The 23,747-nt window shown below is 48.6% G+C and overlaps 1 protein-coding gene across 2 annotated transcripts in view; it reads left to right on the top strand.

Moving 5' to 3' along the window:
- The window catches only part of SLC24A4 (solute carrier family 24 member 4), a 152,653-nt gene that overhangs the window by 97,243 nt on the left and 31,663 nt on the right, over positions 1-23,747 (top strand). Inside the window, exons 5-13 of one of the 2 annotated variants that reach the window (XM_053603507.1) lie at positions 531-605; positions 1,112-1,196; positions 1,646-1,749; positions 2,353-2,427; positions 4,908-4,933; positions 6,469-6,522; positions 8,442-8,584; positions 12,882-13,051; positions 17,099-17,315. In XM_053603507.1, the coding sequence (XP_053459482.1) occupies positions 531-605; positions 1,112-1,196; positions 1,646-1,749; positions 2,353-2,427; positions 4,908-4,933; positions 6,469-6,522; positions 8,442-8,584; positions 12,882-13,051; positions 17,099-17,315 (949 nt within the window). The remainder of the gene's footprint in view (positions 1-530; positions 606-1,111; positions 1,197-1,645; positions 1,750-2,352; positions 2,428-4,907; positions 4,934-6,468; positions 6,523-8,441; positions 8,585-12,881; positions 13,052-17,098; positions 17,316-23,747) is intronic. The other variant, XM_053603508.1, reaches the window with a different exon arrangement.

Genomic DNA, 23,747 nt, shown 5'->3' with positions numbered 1-23,747 from the left:
CCATGTCTTTTTAGGTTTTCATGTAGGTTTCATTACATAAACATGACTGATCACATCCTTGGCCATTAGTGATCAACTTGACTTTCAGCCCCTCCCCAGAGGTTGGAGAGTAGAACTCAAAGTCCCAACCCTCTGATCGTGCCTTGGTCTTTTTAGTGACCAGCCCACATCCTGAGGGCATGTCTTCAGCCACCAGTCACCTCATGAGCATGCAGGAGACAGTCCTAGGATTTTAGGACCTGTGTGACAGCAGCTCCAGGCAGAGCCCAAACACACATTTCTTATTATAGCCCAAGATCACAAGAGGGGGAAGCACAAGATCCTGTGGCTTGAGTTGGCATGTTATTTCTCCTCTCTGGGCCTCAGTTTCCCCATTTGCCAAGGAGGGGATTGGGGGAACAAATCTCTACAGTGCTGGAGTTTTCCTCCCTGCCACTCTGTCCCGTGGCCTCTGCCTGGGCAGCCTAGTCTGGGGTGTGGTGGATCTTTGGCAGGTGCCCTGACCGACCTGCCTCCTCTCTCCTTCGCAGGCTCTGTACATGTTCTACGCCTTGGCCATTGTGTGTGATGACTTCTTTGTTCCATCTCTAGAGAAGATCTGTGAGGTATGTGGTGGGGACGGAGGGTGCCTTAGTGAAGCCTTGGGAGGTTGGGAAGCGATTGAGGAGTCACGCATGTGTACCAGACCCTGTTGTAGACACAGGGGATTCAAAGATGCAAAGGCCAGTTGTTGCCCTCATCACCCAGTTGGGAGGCAAGCACTTGGCCCCAAATTTCTCACATGTAATTTTTGTATCGGTAGTGGAGGATAAGACACGTTGCATGTCCAAGGGAACTGGCTGGCCCTGGGTAGACACACAGAAAGACTTCATCAAGGAGATGTTGCTTGGCCAGGGGCTTGGAGGATGAACATAAGGGGAGAAGGAGGTTTGAGCTGAAGGCCTGGCAGAGGGCAGGCCCTCAGAGCCTGGGGATAAGAGGCTGCAGCAGAGGAGCTTGGTTATAGTTACAGCACTGCTTTCCTGCTCCCCAGGGGCTGCTAGAGTGTCCAGTTATCATGTCCATTGCCCTCATGTCACACCCTGAATGTCTGTGGTCACTTTTATTTCAGAAACTCCGTCTGAGTGAAGATGTGGCTGGGGCCACCTTCATGGCTGCGGGAAGCTCAACGCCAGAGCTGTTCGCCTCTGTTATTGGTAAGAAATCCCCACTAGCCCCAGGATATGGGATCTAGAGAGAGCTCAGGTTTAGTGCCCAGAAAGTGGGGACATTCGCCAGTTCAGAGCCTTAGCTTTCTCATCTATAAGACAGACAGTTGGTGCTGGCTATGTGATTTCTTTTGGGGGTGTGGTAATATTCTGAAATTAGACTGTGGTTTGGGTTGTGTAATTCTGTGAATATACTAAAACCACTGAATTGTATACTTTGCACGGGCAGATTTTATGCCACGTGAATTGTATCTCAATGAAGCCATTCCTCAAAAAAAGGATTAGAGTATTTGGTTTCTCAGGGCACCTCCACCTCCCTGGTTCTGCTGCTTGATAGTAAAAATGAATAACTTACTTCTCTGTGTTAGGGGGACGCTGAGGAAGGGGCAGGCCAGGGCTATGTATTAAGGGCTGGGGTTTGTGGCTTTCCCTTCCAGGCGTGTTCATCACCCACGGCGATGTTGGGGTGGGCACCATCGTGGGCTCTGCTGTGTTCAACATCCTGTGCATAATCGGAGTGTGTGGATTATTTGCTGGGCAGGTCAGTGGTTTCCCCTAACCCCAGCCTGGCAGACAAGTGCCCTGAGGTGTGGGGCATGAACATCTATGATGAGAGGTTGGATGGCAGTGGGGATACCCAAGACCCAGTCTCAGCTGTGCCAGGAGCTCCTGTGGCTCTGGGCAGGTGAGTTTGCCTTTCCCAGCAGTGGCTAGCTAAATACCTCCTGTAATACCAGCCCTGAGCTAGCCCTGAGCCTGACTTGGGCCTCCCCAGCAGGGAGCATAAAGCTGGCTTTTTGTTGATACCCTGTTAGATTTCCTCAGAGCCACAAAAGAATGTTGGACTTGACCTCAGAGAGGTGGCCTCACTAGTGGGCAGCTGATCAGGTAGGGAGAGCCAGTGCCCCTGGCTTCTGCTGTGAAACACACACTGTTAGGACCTTGGAAGAGGAGAGGGTAGTTTTGCCAGCTTTAGAACATTACTCGGTTTTCTTGTTCTCCCCATGGACCAGAGGACAGGAGTTGGTCTGGAGTTAGGAGGAGCTCTGTAGGGGTGCCCTGCACCTGCACGTCTGGGCAGCTGCACAATTTGAAGGACTGCCCCTCCCCTAACAGCAGCAGCTGATGGGTCTCTGCTTGGCAGGTGGTCCGTCTGACATGGTGGGCCGTGTGCCGAGACTCTGTGTACTACACCCTGTCTGTCATCGTGCTCATCGCGGTGAGTTGCCCGCGGTGAGTTGCCCCTCCCACCCCAGGTGTTGGGTCAGCCAGGGTCCTGCAGAGTCCTAAGACATCTGCCCTTCTCTGTCCCTGGCACTGTAACCAGAGAACCATGGTCACATGGGCCAGCTGCCCTCCCCCAGCCCCACCACCACTCCCTTTCTTAAAAAACTCAGAACTGGCTCCTTGGTTATCAAGCAAATCCAGGCAGCATTCTGAAGATGTGCGTGCCTTAGAAAAGCCGCAGCACATGTCTCTTGGTCTGTGCAGTTAAGCACAAGCACTTTGCACAACTGAGGCTCTCTTCATTTCCCTATTTCAGCAGACTCAGTTTTAAAAAGCAGAGTTTCTGGTTTCACTGTTTGCAACGTGGGAAAGAGAGAGGACCAGCTCGGAGTAGCCAGAGGTAGCAGCTGGGAGCAAGGGAGGAGCCAGGAGGAAAGGAAGAAAAGGCAGAGGCTGAACAGGAGCTCCTCAGGGGGGTCAGTTAGTGAGGGATGCTGCCCTGTGGGCCCTGAGGCCTGGGGCAACACCATGGCATTTGACAGTGAAGTGCATGTGACAGTCACATATTACCAAGGAATGTGTCATTCACAGGGAGCATTTTAATCCAAAAGACCTTTAAAGTAGTGGTACAAGGGCAGGTGCATGCCATTCCCAGACTCTAGGGGTGGAAGATGCCCTTGAGTGACAGTTCTAACCAGACCTAGAGCCAACTTTTTATGACAGTCACGTCCCTTGTAGTGGTTCTCAGTTACTGCATAACAAATTTCTCCCCAACTCAGTAACTTAAAATAAACGTTTATTATCTCCCATTTCCCGTGGTTCAGAAAGGGCCTTGGCCTTTGCTGAGCATCCCACAGGGCAGCTCTCGTAGGGCAGTGGGCCTCCCTCAGAGCCGGGGTGAGAAGGTGCTCAGATGGAAGACACAGTCTTTTTGTAACTGAATCCCCAGGAGGGATGCCCTATCACGTTTGTCACATTCTGTTTGTTAGGAGTAAGTCGCCAGGTCCAGCCCATACTCAAGGGGCATATGAATTTCAGGTGTTGGAACATGATGCTATCTTAGAGGCTGTCTGCCATAGCCCCAAATGAAATCCGTGGATAAAATATTCTACCCATACACAATTTTAAAAAACCGTCATAATGCCCTAACTATAATATAAAGAGAAATAAAGTAATGTGTAATAAAAGAATACATCTTTCAGTGTGTGAATGTTTTGGTATAAAGATGCTAAAAAAAATCCAATGAGGTGATCGGCTGTCCCTATACAGAAAACCTAAACAGAGTGGAAGTGTAATTGTCCCTCAATTTGAGCAACATTACCTTATTAGAAAATTAAAAATTTACTAAAACCATGTAAAAATACTTTGGTTTGTAAGATGAAGTTAGGTTCAATGCTCAGGTCATTGTTTTTCGCTTGCCTGAATATTTATCACGACACACAAGACTTGGGCCAAATGTGGAAAAAATTCAGCCAGTAGCAGTGTCCTGTGTGTTTTTGTCTATCTGGCATCCTTGTCCTCTACTGCCTCTAAATGCCAGTAGCTGTCCATTGGGCAAACACTAAAAATATCGCTGTAAATGTGCCCCAGGATCCTCATGTTGTGGCATGTCCTTCTCTTTGTGGGGTGCCACTGCCTCAGAGCCTTGAGTTTAGGGGATGCTTGACCAGGAAGGTCCTCTCAGAAGTGGCTTCCCAAAGCAGGTGCTATGTGCGCCACCCACTGTGACAGTAGGGAGAGGGGACAATGGGCCCAAGCCCAGAAAAAGCCTAGCCTCTCCTGGCATCATATGTAGGAACCCTCATGTCTCTACAATCAGATCGGTGGTAGCAGCCTCTCTACACTGGGCCATGCTGGGGCAGCCACAGGACCGTGAAAGACGCTGGGTGGGGGTTGTCGAGCAGTGTCAGCATCCTCTTAGGAAGCCACAGGTCCTTGCTGTCACCCCAAGCATCTTTTCAAATTGTATAAGCTGGGCTTTCATCCTTGGACTTTCCAAAGGGATTATGAAAATTATACACTCCCCTGACACACACATGCATGCCACACACACACCCCCATACACATAAACATGTACATGTATATGTAGGTATCTTTCTGGTCTTAGAGATTTCTTGATCTTAGCAGCTCTGCTCCATTAATAAGGGGAGGCTCCTGCCAAGTCAGCACCCAGCAGCTACTTGAACTATTAAAAAGCATAAGTTTTATAATAGACTAAGGACAGTTTCTAGGGACAGTCATGCTAAGCTGGGGCTGCGTGTTGCAGTATCCTGCTAGCCTGGATTTCATCTAAGGATAGGCCAACTTCTGCAGGTGAAAAATTCAGATGTGGAGGGAGGAGCCTGGCATTGTGTCACCCGCATGACAAGGCCAGGATGAGCTGACTCTGGGTGCTTAGGGGTCTGTGTTTATTCTTCTTTTGGAATAAATGTGTTTCTCCTTCCCCAACCCTCTGTTTCTTTTGCCTTCCAGTTCATATATGATGAAGAAATTGTGTGGTAAGTTTTTAAAGTTTATTTTTTGTTATTCTTTTTTGTCATTGTTACTTTCCATTAACCTTGTTGTTGAGTTCACTGAATCTTTTAAAAAGTTACTTTACAAACATAAACTTATTAACTTGTGAAGGTAAACAGGATTGCATTCTAAGTAATCATGCCTTTAGCCTTTCAAAGAGAGGAAACTCTTTCCTTTTTTATGCCCACACTGCCTGATGTCATGATATATTATAAAAGATAAGCATGACACTATGGAGCCCAGTCATGTGAGATATGACAGAGATGTCATGACAAGGCAGAAAATTGGGAAGGAGATCTTAAATTCCTAAGGAAAACTGGGAATCCATACAAATAATGTACCATCAGATCCCTACCTCACACCTTATATAAGAATAAACTCCAGGTAATCTAAAGACCTTACTGTGAAAAAAGCAAACTTTAAAAAAAAAAAAAGTGACCTGGAGACTGCAGAGACTCACTTTTGTAACACTGAGGTAGGAATTGATTCCTACGTTAAGATACCTAAGGCACAAACTTCTGAGGCACAAGTTGATATTTCTACTCTATTTTACAGGCTGTGAATGCATCTTACATTCATAAGCCATAACGATTTCTTATTCATGACAGTGATTCAAGGTCTGTGTCCTGCATAGATTATTTGTGGGAATAGAGCCAGATAGTCAGGCTGAGGGCTTCCACTGCCTGACACAGCAGCTGTGTGCTGTAGGCCTAGAGAAACCTCATCCCATTCTGGCCTCTAACCCACTGTGTGACCTAGAGAAGGTCTCTTCACTTTTGTATGCCATGTTCCTCCTGTGGAGATGGAGTAGGGTGGTGATGGTTAGATGACCTGGAAGTACCTTTCCAGCTCTGCTGGTCTGTGGGCTCTGTTTCAGCAAAGGAAGAGCTCTCAGAACACCTGCAGACGACACCAGGCACTAGAGCACATCACTATGTAATGGTCAGATTAGGAACAAACGAAAGCTTGTGTGGCTCCTCAGAGGCTTGTGGTCAGAGGTGCAAAGTTCCCCACTGATCTTGTGGTTGGGCTGCATCCACAACAAAGTAGCAATAGGGCATCCCAGAAAGATCCCTGACCCCCCACGCTAGTGTGTGGCCCAGGAGGCTCCTGCCCAACCCACCAGCCCCCACTATATCCACTCAGTTCTCAGGCCCTGTCCCCAGATCATGGGCCACTTTGCACCTGTATGCACTGCCTCTCTGGTTCCGACCAGAGGCCTCTTAGGGTCAAGTCTGTGTGATGCAGGCCACTACCCTCCCTGAATGCGAGGATGTGGTGGCTTTGGCCCCTCCTTTTCCCAGGTAACGAGGGGAAACTCCACGTGGTACTGCAAATCCCTGTAGTTGAAAAGAACCCTCTTGACCTTTTCTCTGTCACCAAGGGAGCTTCTAATGGAGAGACAGCCCCAGGCTGGGCATCCCTCCCACACACCTGGGTCCTGGGCTGGGCACTTCTGGGTCCAGGTCTCATGTGCCATGCCCCATGCTCTAACCACTGTCGTCTTTCTCTCTTTGAGGTGGGAAGGCCTGGTGCTCATCATCTTGTATGGGTTTTATATCCTGATCATGAAGTAAGTGCCCTTTCTCTTTCCCTTTGGGCTGTGTGACGCCGTGTCCCATGGTGTTCTCTTGCCTTTTCTTAGAGCAGGGAGGAAAACCTCTACCAGATCTCTGGTGGCCACCCTGTTGGGGGCAGTCAGAGTGGGGGAGGGGTGTTCTGACACTGTTTTGGGGGTGCTATCCACACCCCAGTCAGGGGAGTCATGCTGGGTGGTGGATATGTGAAGAATGAGGTTGCACCCCAAACAAATAGCAAGCATCTTGTCTGCCTGGCTCCGGGCGGCTTCTCCACGTCCAGGGTAACTGCTCTGTTTTGCTGTCTCTGTACATCTCCTAATACTATATTACTACTCTTTTCAAAAAACCAGGCGGGTTAAACTCTACTCCAGGCTTCATAAAATACCACTTCTCAGGGTCACTGCTTGGCACAATTGCAGGGGGTACCACTGGGGATGCCAATACTGTCCTAGGTTGTGCAACTTCAAGGCCCTCTAGAAGCTGCCCAGTTGAGAATCATCTCAAACTACCTGTGAAGAATATTATTCAGCCAGAAAAAGGGATGACATTCTGACAGCCTATAACATGGGTGAACCTTGAAACCATTATGCAAAGTAAAAAAATCAGTCACAAAAGAACAAATGATATATGATTCCACTTACGTGAGGGATCTGAAAGAGTCAGATTCATAGAGACAGACTATAGACTTGAGGTTAGTGCAGGGGCCAGGGGACGTGAGTAATAGGGAGCTATTGATTCCTGGGTACGGAGTTGCTATTTGGGATGACAAACACATTTTGGACATAGTGGTGATGGTTACACAGTAGTGTGAATAATTTATACTGCTGGATTGTGCACTTAAAAATGAGAGTGGTTAGAATGGTGAATTTTATTTTATATATAATATATATATACAATGTTATTATTTATATGTTTGCCTCCCCCCCATACATACACACACTGTAAAAACAAACCAACCAACCATAAAAACTACCTGTGAACCAAGCTATGTTCAGATTTATCTTCCTTCTCACACCTCCATAGGTAATTAAAAAGAAAGGCAATACTCTGTGTTTTACAAAAATAGAAATCCCCACATTTATATAAAACAGTTACAATGTTTTGTTAAAAATGGGTGATTGATGGTGCCTGTAGCTCCATCTACAGGAGCTGTAGGGCACCGGCCACATATACCCAGGCTGGCAAGTTCAAACCCAGCCCGGGTCAGCTAAACAACAATGACAACTGCAACAAAAAAATAGCCAGGTGTTGTGGTGGGTACCTCTAGTCCCAGCTACTTGGGAGGCTGAGGCAAGAAAATCGCTTAAGCCCAAGAGTTTGAGGTTGCTTTGAGCTGTGACACCATGGTACTCTATGCAGGGTGACAGTGAGACTCAAAAAAAAAAAAAAAAGGTGATAAACTGTCAGACTGCAAGAAAAAAGACTTTAAGTGACCTCTGAGTACCTTTCAGAGGAGCTGGCCTGATGTTCTCTGAATGGAGAGAGACACTCTCCTCTCAGGGGCTGTGGGTGCAAGGGGACTCTGCATAGCCCATGTAAGTGGGATCTGCTGAGGAGGAAGAGGACAGGCTGGTGATGCCTCCTATGACACTGTCCCTGAGGCCAGGCTGAAATTCCTTTATTACTGTGGCTTATAATATGCAGTGATTAGGCGCCAAGCATTTTCTTGGGCAAAATGCCCAAGGAACCTCTCTTATGATTCCAGGAACCCCTCTGCCAGCTCAGTGAAAATAGGTGCCCTCCAGACTACACATTATTCCCAGGCTTGTGTCAGCAAGCTATGTCAACTCAGTCCAACAGCGGAGGTTCCACACAACCCACGAGGCCCAGATGTCCAGGGGCAGGGTATAAGGCCCAGCCCGCAGACCCCTCCCCACCACTGCTCTGACCCTCTGCCTCACCTCACTTGCAGGTACAATGTGAAGATGCAAGCCTTTTTCACAGTCAAACAAAAGAGCATTGCCAACGGCAACCCGGTCAACAGTGAGCTGGAGGCTGGTAATGATTTCTGTGACAGTAGCTATGATGACCCCTCCATGCCATTGCTGAGGCAAGGTAAGGCTGAGCAGACAGGATGGCAGAGCTCTGTCACAGAAGCCACTCTTTTCTTCTCTTTCTTACACACACGCAAATTGTCATTCTCTGACCTCTCTCTGATCATGGTGCCCTGAAAGAGTCAGTATTGGAGAAGTTGCTCTGGTTGGTGTCACTCAGATGGGGGAAAGACGGAGGGGAAGACATAGGGGAAAAAGAAAAATCAGTAAGTACCTCCCTGGGAGTTTCTCCAAGCCCCTGCAGCAGTCTTGAGACCTATGTGGCTCTTCCGAAATGCAGCAGCGCCTCTGAGCGACAACTGCAGGGGCTCACGGCAGGGGGCTGACAGCTTCGGGTGGCAGAGCTGGCCTGGGCCTCCCTGTAGTTTCTCAGATACTGGCCTGGAGAGACCTTCAGCTCTCAGGCTAGAAACAGTTACCCAGAGGAAGCAACAGGGGCAGCAAAGGCAGCCCCAGGCTGAGCAGGCATCCCCCACGGCCCGGAGAGCCCTGCCGGGAACCCCTCCCCCAGGAGCAACAGTCTCATTTCCTCAATTGTTCTTTGCTTCCTCATCTGAAAACGGGGGGTCCTAGGCCTCTGGAGCTGGCCTCTGTCATGTCTTGCCTAATTCCCCAAATCATCATGGCCCGACTGGCAACACTTCCTTAGAAACCGTAATAATCTAGCCAGAGAGGAGGTGATTCCCTGTGGGGGCAGCTGCCAGTTAGGATATGGAAAAAATGGTCCACGTCCCACCAAGGCATTGTTAAGGCCTTAACCAGACAGGATGCCTCTGGCTGGTGCCAGCCGGGTCTTTCTCCATTATTTCCTGAGGCCAGGGCGAAACCCTGTTCTTTGTCAGGTAACTCCTCTGTGTTGTCTCTGGTGGGACCAGGTGGTCTCAGAGGGGACTGTTTGCCTCAGGCTTGGACATCTGGGGGCCGAAATCCATTTTCTGTGGCCTTCTTTATAGTCCTCATCCCGGGCTGGATCGGAGTAGGGGTTTCCTCCCAGGTGCCTTTTGAATAGGGTGTTCTGTCCTGTCTCAGGTAACCCCTGAGAGAATGACACCTACCACAGGTGCCCTATTGAGGGATGACTCTCCCTATGGGGAAGGAAGAAGCCTGTGGGGGTAGCCCGGGTGGGGGTCAGGCCTCATCCTGGTTGCCATGCCCACCCCTGAGGGCAAAGCAGAGGAAGTCCCCTGAGCTTGGTGTTTGGTTCTGTGCCCTTTTTCACAAATGCTGAACAGACCACCCCAGAGGGAGCTGGTTTCCAGGACAACCTCCTCAGAGGGGGTGGGGACAATGTTGGCCACTCCTTTGGATTTTAGCTCCACAGATGCAGTGGCTCCAAGGGGCCTATCACAGGTCCCTATATCCAGGCCCGCAGGACAGAGCTAGTCCTCTGGGCCTTCATGGCAAAGAAAAGAAACATCACATGGTGAGTCATTCAGGCCAGTGGAAAATACCTGCTTCCTCACAGAGCTACCTGCCACATATGGGACTGACCAACCAAGGAGACCCCTCCCTAATGCCCCATGGGAAGCACCCCTCGTTTCAAGGGGGCGGGGGGGGCTCGACTTTTCACCATTGCTGGGGAAATCTAGGCTCTCCAAGGCTGCTGCCCACTTGGTGCCTTTTATGGGCTCTGACCGATTCTGTCTTCATCACTTTCATACCCATGACAGTAAGTCTTCCCCATGATTTATCTGCTCCCAAACATATTTAAGGCCAGCATAAATCTAGAAAACTGGAAGATCGGGCCCAAGACTCCCCTCCACTTCCCTGGGCACTGGGGATAGTTACTCTGCAACTTTAAGCAGAGTAAATGTGTTTAGATAAAGGCCAAGGAGAAAGTGGTCCCGAGAGGGTGCAGAAAGTAGAGGGGATGCAGCCTGGACCACCAGAACTGGGGAGTGGAGAGCCTGGGAATGCAGGTTTTGGGTCTTTTTACCGTAGTTTTTACTGCCCCATCAGTTGCTCCCAGAGGGCCATGCATGTGACACTGTCCCCTAAATAGACTTGACCAGAGAAGGAGGAAGAGGGGGACCCAGAACACCCCACATGGCACCAGGAAACCAGGGCTTCGGGACTCTCCCCTTCCTAAGGGTGTTGCTGTGGAATCTTCTGGCTAGAGATGATGTAGAGTTTCCCTCCCCATCCTCAGCTTCACGTAGGTCTCTGTGTGACCACCCCACTGAAAGAAATGCAGGGGATGCTGGCTGGGAGACTCTTTGAAGAACACACACACTCTTCTCAGCCTCAACTTTGCTGTCATCAGTTTTGGTGTTTCTCATATAAAATCAAAATTTTTATCACCCAACTTCTTAACTGGAGAAAGGAAGGGTGGATCATTTTCTTCACCACTCTTATGACAGCCAGGGCCACCTGACCGCTGGCCACCTCATCAAACCATACCAGTCTAGCTCAGGAGGCTCATGGGACCCTTCTAGGTGGCCCTGGCCCTGGCCCTGGGCACAGCTTTGGCTTGGCGCAGGGAGGTTGGAGGGCAATGCCTGGCCTTGGGCTGAATTGCCAGAACACTATGCTGCCATTGAGTTCTCTCCTGGGTAGCCACTCTGGGCTTGGACACACCACCTTGTCACTTGGTAGGTGAGACCAGGACAAGATGTCCTAGGAGCCAGGTTGTCTCATGGCTCTTGTCTCACAAGGCTCCAGGCTCCCTCCTCTTGAGCCCACTTGTTCCCCCAGGCCGGACCTGGCTCTTTTGGATGGAGCTCGGAGCCCGGAAGTTTTGCTGGCATCCCTGCCCATGAGATGGAGGCTCCTGAGGGAGGGATTCTAGTGTCCCTACGGCAGGGTGGGGCTCTGGGTATGGGGCCGGGGTGCCCCTACTCCTCAGAGTAGAAGCAGAGCCATCAGACTCAGCCAGGAGAAGAGCCACCCCAGCCATGAGGCTACCCGTAGGAGGAGCCTGCTACTAATACCCTTCTTCACGCAACCCCTGGCATCTGCACCACCATCCAGAACGCTGCCCCAGACTCTCGGCACCCACCGTGCGCTAAGCATCTCTGACAAATTCTGTGGGCATCTGTCTCCTTAACTCTTCTCCTCTTCTAAAATTGTAAGTAGTCGGCTTTCATCCAAGCATAACACATGCATTTAAAAAAAAAAAAATCAACCACAAGCCCAGTTCAACAACGCATGCCTCTTTAGAGGTTAGCGTCAGTCTCCAACCAATGCATGTCATCCTGGCTTTGTTTTCTAACCCATATGCCTCCTGTCTGCTGAGCCGCCTTGCTGCCTGTTTGGTGAGGAGTGTGTGTGTTTGGTGTGTATTTCTGCATTTTTGTGCAGTTAACTTTGTCCTAGGTTTGCTCTCTAGACCTGTTCTCTGGTTGCCCTGTTATATTCTCTGGAAACTGGTAACCAATGCATAGGGACAGGAATATCTGTTTTTACAGCTCTTTGGAGGGGAAAACTCTGCCTGCTTCTGCATGCCACGCGCATAAGCAGTTTGGTAAACAGACTTCCTTGGGACCTGGAATCAGATGTCAAGCCCCTCTGAGTCCTGGCACTGTACCTGTTTATGAAGGTGGCAAGGAAGTGGGCGAGAGATTAGGTAGCTTTATTCTGTCTCCTGAAGGGAAAGAAAGGGTCAGAGAGAGCAGCCTCCTTCCTGAAGGGTGTCAGGGTTTATCAGAGTCCCTGGGCTCAGCCAGCAGCTCAGACAAGCAGGCCCCTCTTCTGGGTATCAGTTGCCTATGTAAGGGCTGTGGCCCGAATCTTTGATCTCATTGCCTGCCTTTTGGAGAACAAAGTTAGAAGCATCCTCCCCTGTAAGGTTGAGTTAATCACTCAAAGACAGAGCAAGTGGCCTCATGGACAGCTCAGAGCCAGTGCTATCCACTGCTCTCAAGCATTTGCTACTCTTGGGTAACTTTTTTGATTTGGGAAGCTTCATTTGAGCCCCTGAAAACAGGAGGAAAGAAAGGTCCCCACACAGTCTTGGTGAAAGGTGGCAGGGCCCTGTCTCTATTGTAGGTGGCTTAGAGGAAAAGCTGGAAGACCCTTGAAATTAGCCCAGGAGAAGGGCATGGATGTGAGTGCCTGTGGGTGGCCCTATAACAGGGACCCACTGGGCTCTACCACACAGTGTCAGCAGGTGTTTCAGAGCTAAGGTCCCACCTTGACTGCCGGGAGGAGCTGAAGCCAGGCACCCAGACTTCAAGGTGGCTGCCCGTGGCCAGGGCTGCAGCCTAGGGGAGTTCCCAAGGCACAGGGAAGTCAGTGTCCCCTGCGCTCGGATGCTGTCCTCAGAGGGATCAGTGCTAATCATGGTTTGTGCTCAATAGTGAAGGAGAAGCCGCAGTATGGCAAAAGCCCAGTGGTGATGGTGGACGAGCTCATGAGTTCCAGCCCGCCCAAGTTCAGCTTCCCGGAAGCAGGCCTACGCATAATGATCACCAACAAGTTTGGGCCCAGGACCCGACTGCGGATGGCCAGCAGGATCATAATTAATGAGGTAAGTTGTTTACAGGACAGTGAGAGTGAGCAGCCCTAGGTGGGCTCTGGCTCCGCGAGGGGACCCTGGTGTGTTTGGATTCCTCCCAAGGTTGCTCATGTGGCACCTGTTTAAGGAAGGAAGCTCTGGTACCTCTAGAAGTTTGACCATCACCCACAGGCAGCAAGTTTCCTTTAAAACAGGCATGAGCCTGAGATGTTTCACTAAGTAGGCAGTAGATAGAATTAATTGCAGAAAGGCCAGTTTGAAGAATTGATTGTTTCTTTAAAATGTTATTTAGGGCAAGAAAGAAAAAAGATGAACACACCGATCTGTTCTCTATGGACAGAAAAACTCTGGAAGGAAAGTTGAGACATTGATGATGGCCTCTGGGAAGTTCCTCTTCACTCTACTATGCTTTGTATATCTTATTTGAAAAAAAATATTTTTAAATATTTAATGTACAAATAGGAGAACAAAGATAACAGGCTATTGCTTACCAACTTTTCTGGTCTTTTCTGCATTTGTGCATACAGGAATTTTAAGTCTTTATTCTCAGAAGTACACAGTGGTCATCAGGCTTCACACTTTGCTGGCTAATAATTAGTTTATCACACAGATTGCATGCAAGAACGATATTGCACAATGCTTCAAGTTTCCGTACTTTAAACATACACAGTGGGCCCTCTCTATGGAAAGTGTACTAAACAAGGGAAACACCTTTTCAAGCTTTGAATCATTATACATCATTTTGGTCCAATTCAGTAAAATTTGAATCAATGGAATTTGACCAAATCCTGGCCAGATTTCGTGAGTGTGATAATTGGACTCACTGGGGGTCGGAACTTGAACAGTTGTTATGTGCAGCCAGGCAAAGAACAGATTTTAATAAGTTGATAAAATGGTTGTTGTGCCCCTAACATTTGAAGCTCCTGGTAAAATTCATCTTCGACCATGTTGGGATTGGCCTGCCCTGAAAGGCAGCCCAGGGAGCCTCAGAGAGCTGCAATTCTGAGTTTTAGCTGTACCACTAACCTCCTTGATCTGAGGATATTGGACGGGATATACTCAGCTCTAAAGACATCGATGACACACGCTGAAATGCTAGGCCTGGAGGTTAAACAGTGGCTTTAGGGAAATTCTTCATGGAATGGGAGTTAAGGAGAATAAAGCCCACAAGATGCTCAGTATCCTAGTTCTTCATTAGGACCCTTTGGTCTCATTTCTTCAGTCATTTTAATTCCAGAACATTACAGAGATGTTTGCAAAGCCAAAAATTACTGCATGGCAGAAATGCCTATGGGATTGATGACCTTATTTGTTCATTATCAAAGAGGGCAAAGCAGCTAAGAGAGGGTTTGCAGGAGGCTGGGTACATGGCAGGGCGTGGGAGGTGGAAGGACGGCTTTGTTTTCCTTCACTCCAAAGCTGCTCTTGATCTGACTTGACTGTTCTCACCCAAAGCCACTGTGGTAAGTTACCAACAGGGCCCAGAAATACACCTGCCTTTAGTTCCCCCACTCCTGTGAACCTGTCTCACCCGGTCACTCGCCTCCATCATCCCCTCTGTGCTAAACCCTGCGTACTGTCCTCTTGAGCCAGCATACCTGGCTGTAATTTACTGAGCACCTGCTATGTGCCAGGCAGATGCAGGACATTTTACCAGTGCCACAGCTTTAATCCTCTCCATGACCTTCCTCTGAGACACTGTAATATTTCTAATTCATCAGAGAAGTGAAATAAACTGCCCAATGCCACACAACTACAGGGCAGAGCAGGGATTCCAACCCAAATCTAGACTCAGAGACAAAATGCATGCATTCCTCGGGGTCAGCCTGGTCCACATCCCCGGCCCCTTCCTTGTATCTCTTTATTCCCTCATAACATCCAGCCCCTGCTTGAGCTGTCGCCTCTCCACGTGGCAGCCCCACAAACATCCGGCAGCAGTCGCCACCCCTAATTGTTTCCTTGAGTGTAACATCCCTGGAATGGTGGCAGGGTTCCCTCCCCAGCCAGCTGCTCTCCTGCGGACACCTTCTGGTATGTCTCTCCCAACATGTGGCTCTTTCACCTCCCTTGTGTTTAATCACGACTTCAGTTTAATCCTATGGACCCTGATGGCCCACACCAATTTAACCCATCTCTTTTCCACAATGCTTAATGTCAACAACTAATAAGTAACTGAACCGGTTTACTGGGCTCTTAGCATTAAGCCACCATTACTGAGAGTGGTTTTCTGGGTCTTGGGTCCCTATGTTACTGCAAATTGAGCTATCTTGAGATATTTTTCTAAGTACTATTGTTGATTCCAATTAATCTGGAGTTACGAGCCACCACACCTAGTCTCCACCTTGCATGTTATTAAGTCAGACCTCTCTCCACTACAGTTCTTTCCTTGCATAGCTAGTTTTTTCAGACTCTGAAGATGACCTACCATTTAACTTTATTTGGGTAGCAAAGTATTATGCCTAAGTGGCTGGACCTGAGTCTCAGGCAGAGAGCATTCTGTTCTTTTTGGTGGGCTAAGTGTTAATGGACTCTTTATAATGGAAAAATTAAAAATTCCCACCCCACCCTAGACTTCCTGATTTAGGAGTCCCTGCCAAAAACCAACACGAAGGCAGTTCAATGGTCAGTTATTTACTCTAGAGAAATAACATGTTTCCATTTAAGTGATAATAGGTGCTGGGCACACAGTGATAACAATATTGTCTTGGGGACATGTTTCCTGTTCTCTGGCCTCCTGCTGAAGTAATTGGTGGGGCAAGGGTGTATGTGTCACATGTGTGACAGTCATTGCCCACAAAACCCAAAGGTGATTCATAAATATTTTTGCTGAGAACCAGAAAAAGAGAGCTGTGCAAAGGCTGGTAGGTTCTTGGGAAAGTGAAAACCTATTGATTTCTTGAAATATGGTCTCCATCTGTGCCTGGTTTAGTAGAAACCCATGGACCTGGGTTTGGGTAGAAGGGAGGCAGCCTTTGTCAATAGCTGCAATGAGATGGGGGTAGGGCAGGGCTTGGATTTGGTCATGGACGTTTGCCTTTGAGAACACACTCATTCGATGCAGTGAAAGGCCTGAAAAGGCTATCCAAATAACGAGGACATCCAATAAGATGTCCAACATCGTTTGTCATTGGGGAAATGAAAACTAAAACCACAATTAGGTACCAGCACAAACCCATCAGAATGGCTGAAATTGAAAGGACTGATGATATCCAGCATTGACAAGGATGGGAAACAACTCAGATTCTAATCCGTTGCAGGTGTGAGTATAAAATGGTTCAATATGCACCTATCCTTATGACCTATCATTCCCACTCCCAGGTAAATATCCAAGAGAAATGAATAAATATGTCCACAAAAAGACATGTACCCATGTGTTGGTAGCCACGTTCTTCATAATAACCAATTGCCATCAACAAGTAGGGGCTATTTTGTGAGTTAGTCATACAACAGAATATGATACAGCCATGAAAAATGTTCACCTCCTGACTCTTGCAACAAGGTGAGTGAATCTCAGGGGCATTAAGTTGCATGAAAGAAGCCAGACATAAAATAGCATGTAATATTTGAACCCATTTATATGCAGTTGAAGTTCAGGAAAAACTAACTGATGTTTATGAAAGTCAATATAGTAGTTACCTTGGTTATCTCTGCTAGGGGGCTGGAAATGTTCTACAAGTCTATCTTGATGTAAAACCTCATTGAACCATGCACTTGAGGTCAGTACTTTTTGTATGACATACCTAAAAAGAAATGTAAAATTACAAAAACCGTGCAGGGCTTTCCTTGTGACTATCTTCAGGTAGCTGTAACGCTGCAGCTGGCATCATGGGCTAGGTTGTAGATTTGGCACTGAAAAGGGGAGGCTGAGACCCTCCAGTAAATCTTCAAAGCCTTCTGGTAACCATCCAAATAGAAATGAACAGTAGTTTAGATGGATTTCAAGGTCCTTAGGCTGATTCTCAGGCAAACCTATCTTCCAGGGCTGTGTCCTAGGAACAGGGCAATAGGGTGACACTTTATCACAAACCTTGGTATCTGACTGGCTTCCTGTCCACCCAGCGGCAGCGACTGATCAACTCAGCCAATGGTGTGAGCAGCAAGCCACTTCAGAATGGGAGACACGAGAACATCGAGAACGGGAATGTTCCTGTGGAAAACCCGGAAGACCCTCCACAGGATCAGGAGCAGCACCTGCCACCACAGCCACCACCCCCAGAGCCAGAGCCAGAGCCGGTGCCAGTCGAAGCTGCCTTCCTGTCCCCCTTCTCCATGCCCGGTGAGTTCTGGAGGGTGCTGGGGCCTATGGGCTCCATTGCAGCCAAGCCCAGGTCTTCAGGGTGGAGGCCTGGACCTGGAGGCCATGCAGGGCTGGTGCACGCAGCTGACATTTTGCACCAGAAGGCTCAGGAGGCGAACTCAGTGAACCGTGTCAGTGCTGAGCCAAGGCCAGAGCCTTGGGCCCCAGAACAGACCAGCTGTTGGCTTGGGAAGCAGTAGCAACCCCTAGTGACCGTACTGAAACGTTCAGGGCAATTGCTCCTTTCACAATAAGAAAAAGCAACCAATGTTACTTTTAGGGACTTCCTCAGACTCTCTCAACCCTTGCTGCACAGGAAAGCCACTTTGTCTGTGCATTGCTTATTTGCTGGGACAGGATATTCTAAGGCTACAAATAGCTTTTAGACAGTTACATTTTATATATTTGAAGACATCTACTCTAAGTCAGATGAGACAGAGATTCTGCCCCCAGCCCTTCAGACTTCACTTGGAGTCTGGCCTGCCAGTCACCCAAGTGCCTGCTCCTTACTGAACACTCCCTGCCCTCTGCCTTGGTCACACTGGCTTCCTCCCCACTGTCATTTCTATAGCTCACTAGGTGTGCTCCTGTCTCAGGGCCTTTGCACCTGCCCTTTGCTGGGAAGCCCCACCCCAGTTATCTACATGGCTCATGCCTCAGCCCTCCTTGGGTCTCTGCTTAAATGTCATCTTATTAGTATGGACTTCTTTGGTCACCTCATCTAAAATATTTTATATTTTTATTATCTTTTATGTCTCCCCCTACTAACGTGTCAGCTCCACGGGGCAGGTACCTTTGTCTATTGCATCACTGCTATGTGCCCAGGCCTGGCACAGAGCAGGTGCTTGGTAAATATCTGTCAAATGAAGGAATTGAGAGGTGCATGTCTGAAAGGGTCCCAGAACCCACCAAGTCTGCCTTCCTTAACCAAACCTTCCATGAGGTCATCTGCAGTCCTAGGTGGGAGATGAAGGCCAGAGCTGTTTGGCCCCTTTCCTGGAGGCCTTTTTCTTGGTATTCACTGTTCTGAAAGGCAGCAGAATTTCAAAACTTGATGATTTTCTGAAAAGGATTGTATATTTAATATTGGGCTCACTGAGTGCCTCTGGGAGGTGGCTCTGTAGGGATGGAGGCTGCCCTGCCTCTTGCCTTGGTTCTGTGTGAGCGCCTGCCTCCAGGTTGGTGGCATGGGCCTGTCAGGCTGGGGTCCTCTGCCTCTGTTTGCCATGGTGAAAGTGCAGACTCTGTGTGGGGTCACAGGCTTCCTGTGACTCTCCAGGACACGCTCATTGCAGCTACCCAGAGGCTCTTCCCAAGATACAGAGCCTAGTACATAGGGATGACTCATTTCTTCATTTCTTTAAGCCTTAAATTTGGCAGGATTAGGGGAGGGAGACCCAGGACTAGCCTCTCTTTTGCCTTGTCCTTGTACTGGAGACAAGTGGCTGTGGGGGTCTCTGGGAAAGTCACCTCCTGGGGTGGGAAGCTTAGATAAAGCTGTCTTGCAAGGGCTGAGCGCAGATGGCTCCCTGGCCCTCCCTGCTCCCAGGGTTTCTGCATTCCTGAGTCGTCCTCTGTGGAGTTTTGCCCTTCCTTGGGGGCAGGACTGCTTGCTTAGGAGGCTGCCTTCTTCCTCAAGCCAGTGGCTCCAGGGCATTCCCCTGGGCTGAGCCCACAGGCAAGCTTCCTGTGAGCTTATCTTCCCTCCCTCCAGGCAGAGGCCAGGACTTCCTGCATCCCTTTGTGTCCCTGCAGATGCGTTTCCAGGTGTTGCCCTTGGAAACCACAAGTTACTTCCTCTGTTTCCTCCCCCTCCCGGAGTGAAGGAAGTTGTGTGGAGTTGCACAGCCGCTGCTCAGTTTGGGTACCTACGATGGCAAGAAAAGTTGAGCCCGGTGTGAACAGAGGTTTACAAAAGTTGGAGCAAGTCAGTGAGACTCTGCACCCAAGAGAAGTCCCATGTGTCCTGCTCCGGGCCCTTCCACACCTACTCACCCACCTGTGGGGGTTTCACGGGCGGGGGGGGGGGAAGAGAGCCCTGAGGGTGCTTCTCATGGATGGATAGTGCTAGTCTCCTTCCAGGTTGGGCCCCTAGAAAGAATCATGGGGGCCAGGGGAGGCATAACCCAGGGCTACGGGAAGAGGGGAGAAGCTATCCCACTGGTCAGCCCAGAGTTGGTGTAGTTTCCTGTGTCTGGGAATGAGTCTAGCCAGATTGATGGAGTTCTTCTCTGTTTCTGGGGACTGGCTGGGTGGCCGGCTCGGAGACCAGGAGTCCTGGGTTTAAATCTTAGCACTCAGCAGCGCTGTGGCTCTGGGCAAGCCCCCTCACCTCCCTGAGCCTAATCCGCAAATGGGGGCCGGGAAGTGGTATACTTACTTCTGGCAGTGATCTGAACAGTAAATGATGTCATTTAGTCTAGGTCCCTGCTTGCTAACATACAGTAGGTGCTCAGTAACAGTTAACGTGGATCATAGTGTGCTTTAACACATGGCTGCTGTTATCCTCCCCACTGGGACTACAAGCAGTGTTCCAGAAGGGTCACAGGTGCCTGAATCCTGGAGGGCCTGGAACAGTGGGTCGTTCCAGGGGTCAAGGATGGAGAATGAACATGTACTAAGCACTTGTTATATGCCAGGTGCTGGGCTCCAGGCACTTTGCAGACCAGATGATTCTCTTGGCCAGTAGATACTTGGGTGCCAGACTCTGTCCTGGGCTCTGGGGATCTAGATAGCAACAGGACAGTCAAGGTCCCTGCCATCTGGGGGCTTCAAGTCTTGCAAGGCGAATCTACGCGGATAGTGATGTGATGTACTTTGTTGTCTCCCTCCCTTACTGCACAGTCGATGGGTGGGGAAGAGGGTGCCCCCAGCCTGCTGTCCTCCTGTCCTGCCCACCACATGAGGGATGGCTGAGATTGCCGGGGCCCAGCCCAGCAGCACCCAGGAGCACCCTGCTCTATGCCCACCTGGTATGATGGTAGATTTGTACGTGGTCGCCAAATGCAGCCATCTCTTTCCACTTTTGATTCACACATTGGTAGTTGGACCCTTGGGGCTGGCCGTTGGTGGGGGGAAGAGGAAGAAGAACTCTTTCTCCCACGGACACCACAGTCAGCAGTCCTGGCACTGCCCTGAAACAGTCACTCACAGACCCCAGGGAAGGCCCTAGGGTGTGCTGTTGTGACCAGCTTATATTCTGGGTGATCCTGCAAGGCCACTGAGACCAAACCTCAGCCCACTGCCAGGACTTTTCTCTCCTGCCCCTGAAGGATAAGGAAATTAACATAGTGCTTACTGGAACACTGGCCTTCATGCCCACTTTCATTATAGCAGCTGACGTTGACTGGGGACGTCTTTGTCTTAGCTTGGGCTGTCATAACAGAATGTCATACACTAAGCAGCTTAAACAACAGAAACTTACTTCTTCCAGGAGAGAAGAGAAGTGTGAGATCAGGTTGCAAGCATGGGCAGTTCCTGGAGGGCTTCCTTCCTAACTCGGAGACGGCTGCCTTCTCGTGGTGTGTTCACATGGCCTATTTGGTACATGCGCATGGAGGGGAAGAGAGAGGTCACCCTCTTCTTATAAGGCTACTATTGAGTTAGGACCCCACTCTCCAAACACAGTCACCCTAGGGGGTTAGGGCTGCAGCATACCAATTAAGGGGGGACACAGTTCAGTCCATAGCGGGATCTCAAAGAACTCTGTGTGCCACGCTGTGTTCTGAGAGCTGTATGTGTATCCTTTCATGTAGGCCTCACTGTGGTGCATCATGGAGATGATTATTATCTCCATTTTACAGAGAAGGAAAGAGAATAGCAGAGAGATTATGTGACTTGCCTGTGGTCTCCCAGCTAGTATGTGGAGAGCAGTGTCCACCCTGAGCATCCCGAGCTAACTAACCACTGGGCAGAGCTGCCTCTTTGTGCTTTTGTTTAATCTGCACAATTATCCTGTGAGTATCATTAACCCATTTTTACCGAGAGGGAAACTGAGGCTGAGAGAGGTATGGGACTTCCCAAGTCACACAGCCACTGCATGAGGAGCCCCTCTTCCCCCTGTGAATACCAGCAAGGGCCCGGCCAAATGGGAGCAGACATGAGCCCCAGGCTGTCACGTAGCCAGCATGTGACTTTAGGTAGGTTCCCTCAGCTTAGGATATAGTTCAGCTTATTTCAGTGAGGAAACCGTGGGATAAGTGTGTTTCTCAAAAGTCCAGGCCTTTGGAGTTTCTTGGAACAGTAATAGGAGGTAAAAACATACTGAGCACTTGCTCTGGGCCGGGCAGGGTGCTTGATAACCTTAAATCTTAAATCTTAAATCTTAAATCTAACCTTAAATCTTCTTGATAACCTTAGGAAAATTGATACCATCCTTCTTCCATTTCACAAGTGAAGAAACTAAGGTACAGAGAGACTAAGTTGCCCAAGGTCATGCAGAAAGAGGAGCAGAGGTGGGATTTGGCACTGACATTCTAACCCCAAACCCCAGGTGTGCTCAGCGGACGGTGCTGCAGCCTAGCCAGAGGATTCTTCTTTTTTTTTTTTTATTTATTTATTTATTTATTTATTTATTTATTTTATTAAATCATAACTGTATACAATGATATGATTATGGGGCATCATACACTCACTTCATAAACCATTTGACACATTTTTATCACAGTGGTTTAACATAGCCTTTCCGGCGTTATCTCAGTTACTGTGCCAATTCATAATAGCTAAGTCATGGAAAAAGCCCAAGTGCCCATCGATCCACGAATGGATTAATAAATTGTGGTATATGTATACCATGGAATACTATGCAGCCTTAAAGAAAGATGGAGACTTTACCTCTTTCATGTTTACATGGATGGAGCTGGAACATATTCTTCTTAGTAAAGTATCCCAAGAATGGAAGAAAAAATACCCAATGTACACAGCCCTACTATGAAACTAATTTGGGACTCTCACATGAAAGCTATAACCCAGCTACAACTTAACAGAGGATTCTTCTTGTTCTCCTTTACATTGGAGCCTGGAAGGAAACTGGTTACCTCTCTCCAGGGTGCCAGCATCTTCTAGTTTATACCCAGGAAGCTGAAGAACTTGTGTCGGGTTGAGTAAACTGTATTGAGTTGGGTTGAATCGTGGACCTTTGGGGATCTCACATGCTCTCTTCAGGACTTGGGGGGCACAACTCAGCCTTCTCGTCCTTCATTATAACAAATCCCAGAACAGATGGAAGGTTTGGGGAAGCCTTTAGGGCTTATTCTCCATGTCACCTCCAGCTTCCTCAGTTCCAGAGAGCTCTTGAGAGAGCTGTGCGATTAGGAGGAGAGAGGTACTTTTTGTCCTTCTAATCTCAGTAAAGGGATGTTGCAGAAAAGAACCCCGGACGCCCCCCACACACCTGTTCTTTCCTCCTGGCTGCTCGGCACATCTGCATATGCAGCCAAGAAACTGCGGACCCTGTGGGCTCATTTACATGTGCGATTCCCTGCACAGCTCCTGTCTGTTCCAGGCCCCCTGAGACACAGACACTTTGTGGTGGAAATGATCTTGTGCTTGCCTCAGCCTCGGAAGCCACCAGAGAAATTCCACATTCAGTCGATTGTCTCAAAAGCCAAGGTCAGGATTTTAAAGAAGTGTCCTTCTCAGTCACTCTGATAGCATTGAGGTGTCAGTTCACAGACCAGTTAGAACAAACACTGGCCGAGCATCTTTTTAATGTAAGTTTGTTCCGATATTGTTCACTTGTAATAATATTCACACCTTTAAAGTATACAGTTCAGTGGCTTTCAGTATGTTCCCAAAGTTGTGCAGCCATCACCCAAATCAGTTTCAGAACATTTCCATCACCCCTAAAAGAAACCTTTTCCACCCTCCCCCCGTTCCTAGAACCACTAATCTACTTATGTCTTTGGATTTATCTATTCTAAATACTTCATGTAAATAGAATCATTTAATATATGGCCTTGGTGACTGGCTTTCTCTTTCCCTAGCTTAAGGTTTTCCAGGTTCACTTTGTAACATTCATCAGTACTTTATTCTTTTTTTATGGTCAGATATTCCATTGCGTAGAATTCAGGGGTCCTCAAACTGCGGCCCGCGGGCCACATGAGGCAGTGTGATTGTATTTGTTTTTTTACTTCAAAATAAGATATGTGCAGTGTGCATAGGAATTTGTTCATAGTATTTTTTTTGAAACTATAGTCTGGCCCTCCAACGGTCTGAGGGACAGTGAATTGGCCCCTGTTTAAAAAGTTTGAGGACACATTTTATCCATTCATCAACCCATAGACATTTGGGTTGTTTCTACTTTCTGACTATGAGTGGCTTTTTAAAGAACAAATAGAGCATCCTGGAAAAGGAGGCTCAGTATTTTTTAACTAACTAAAGGCAATATCTTTTGAAGTTCTCTGTGATCAG

The sequence above is a fragment of the Nycticebus coucang genome, chromosome 9 (assembly GCF_027406575.1).
Source record: "Nycticebus coucang isolate mNycCou1 chromosome 9, mNycCou1.pri, whole genome shotgun sequence".
Taxonomy (NCBI): domain Eukaryota; kingdom Metazoa; phylum Chordata; class Mammalia; order Primates; family Lorisidae; genus Nycticebus; species Nycticebus coucang.
The sequence above is the reverse complement of the archived record's forward strand: the minus strand, read 5'-3'. Positions and strand labels throughout refer to the sequence as shown.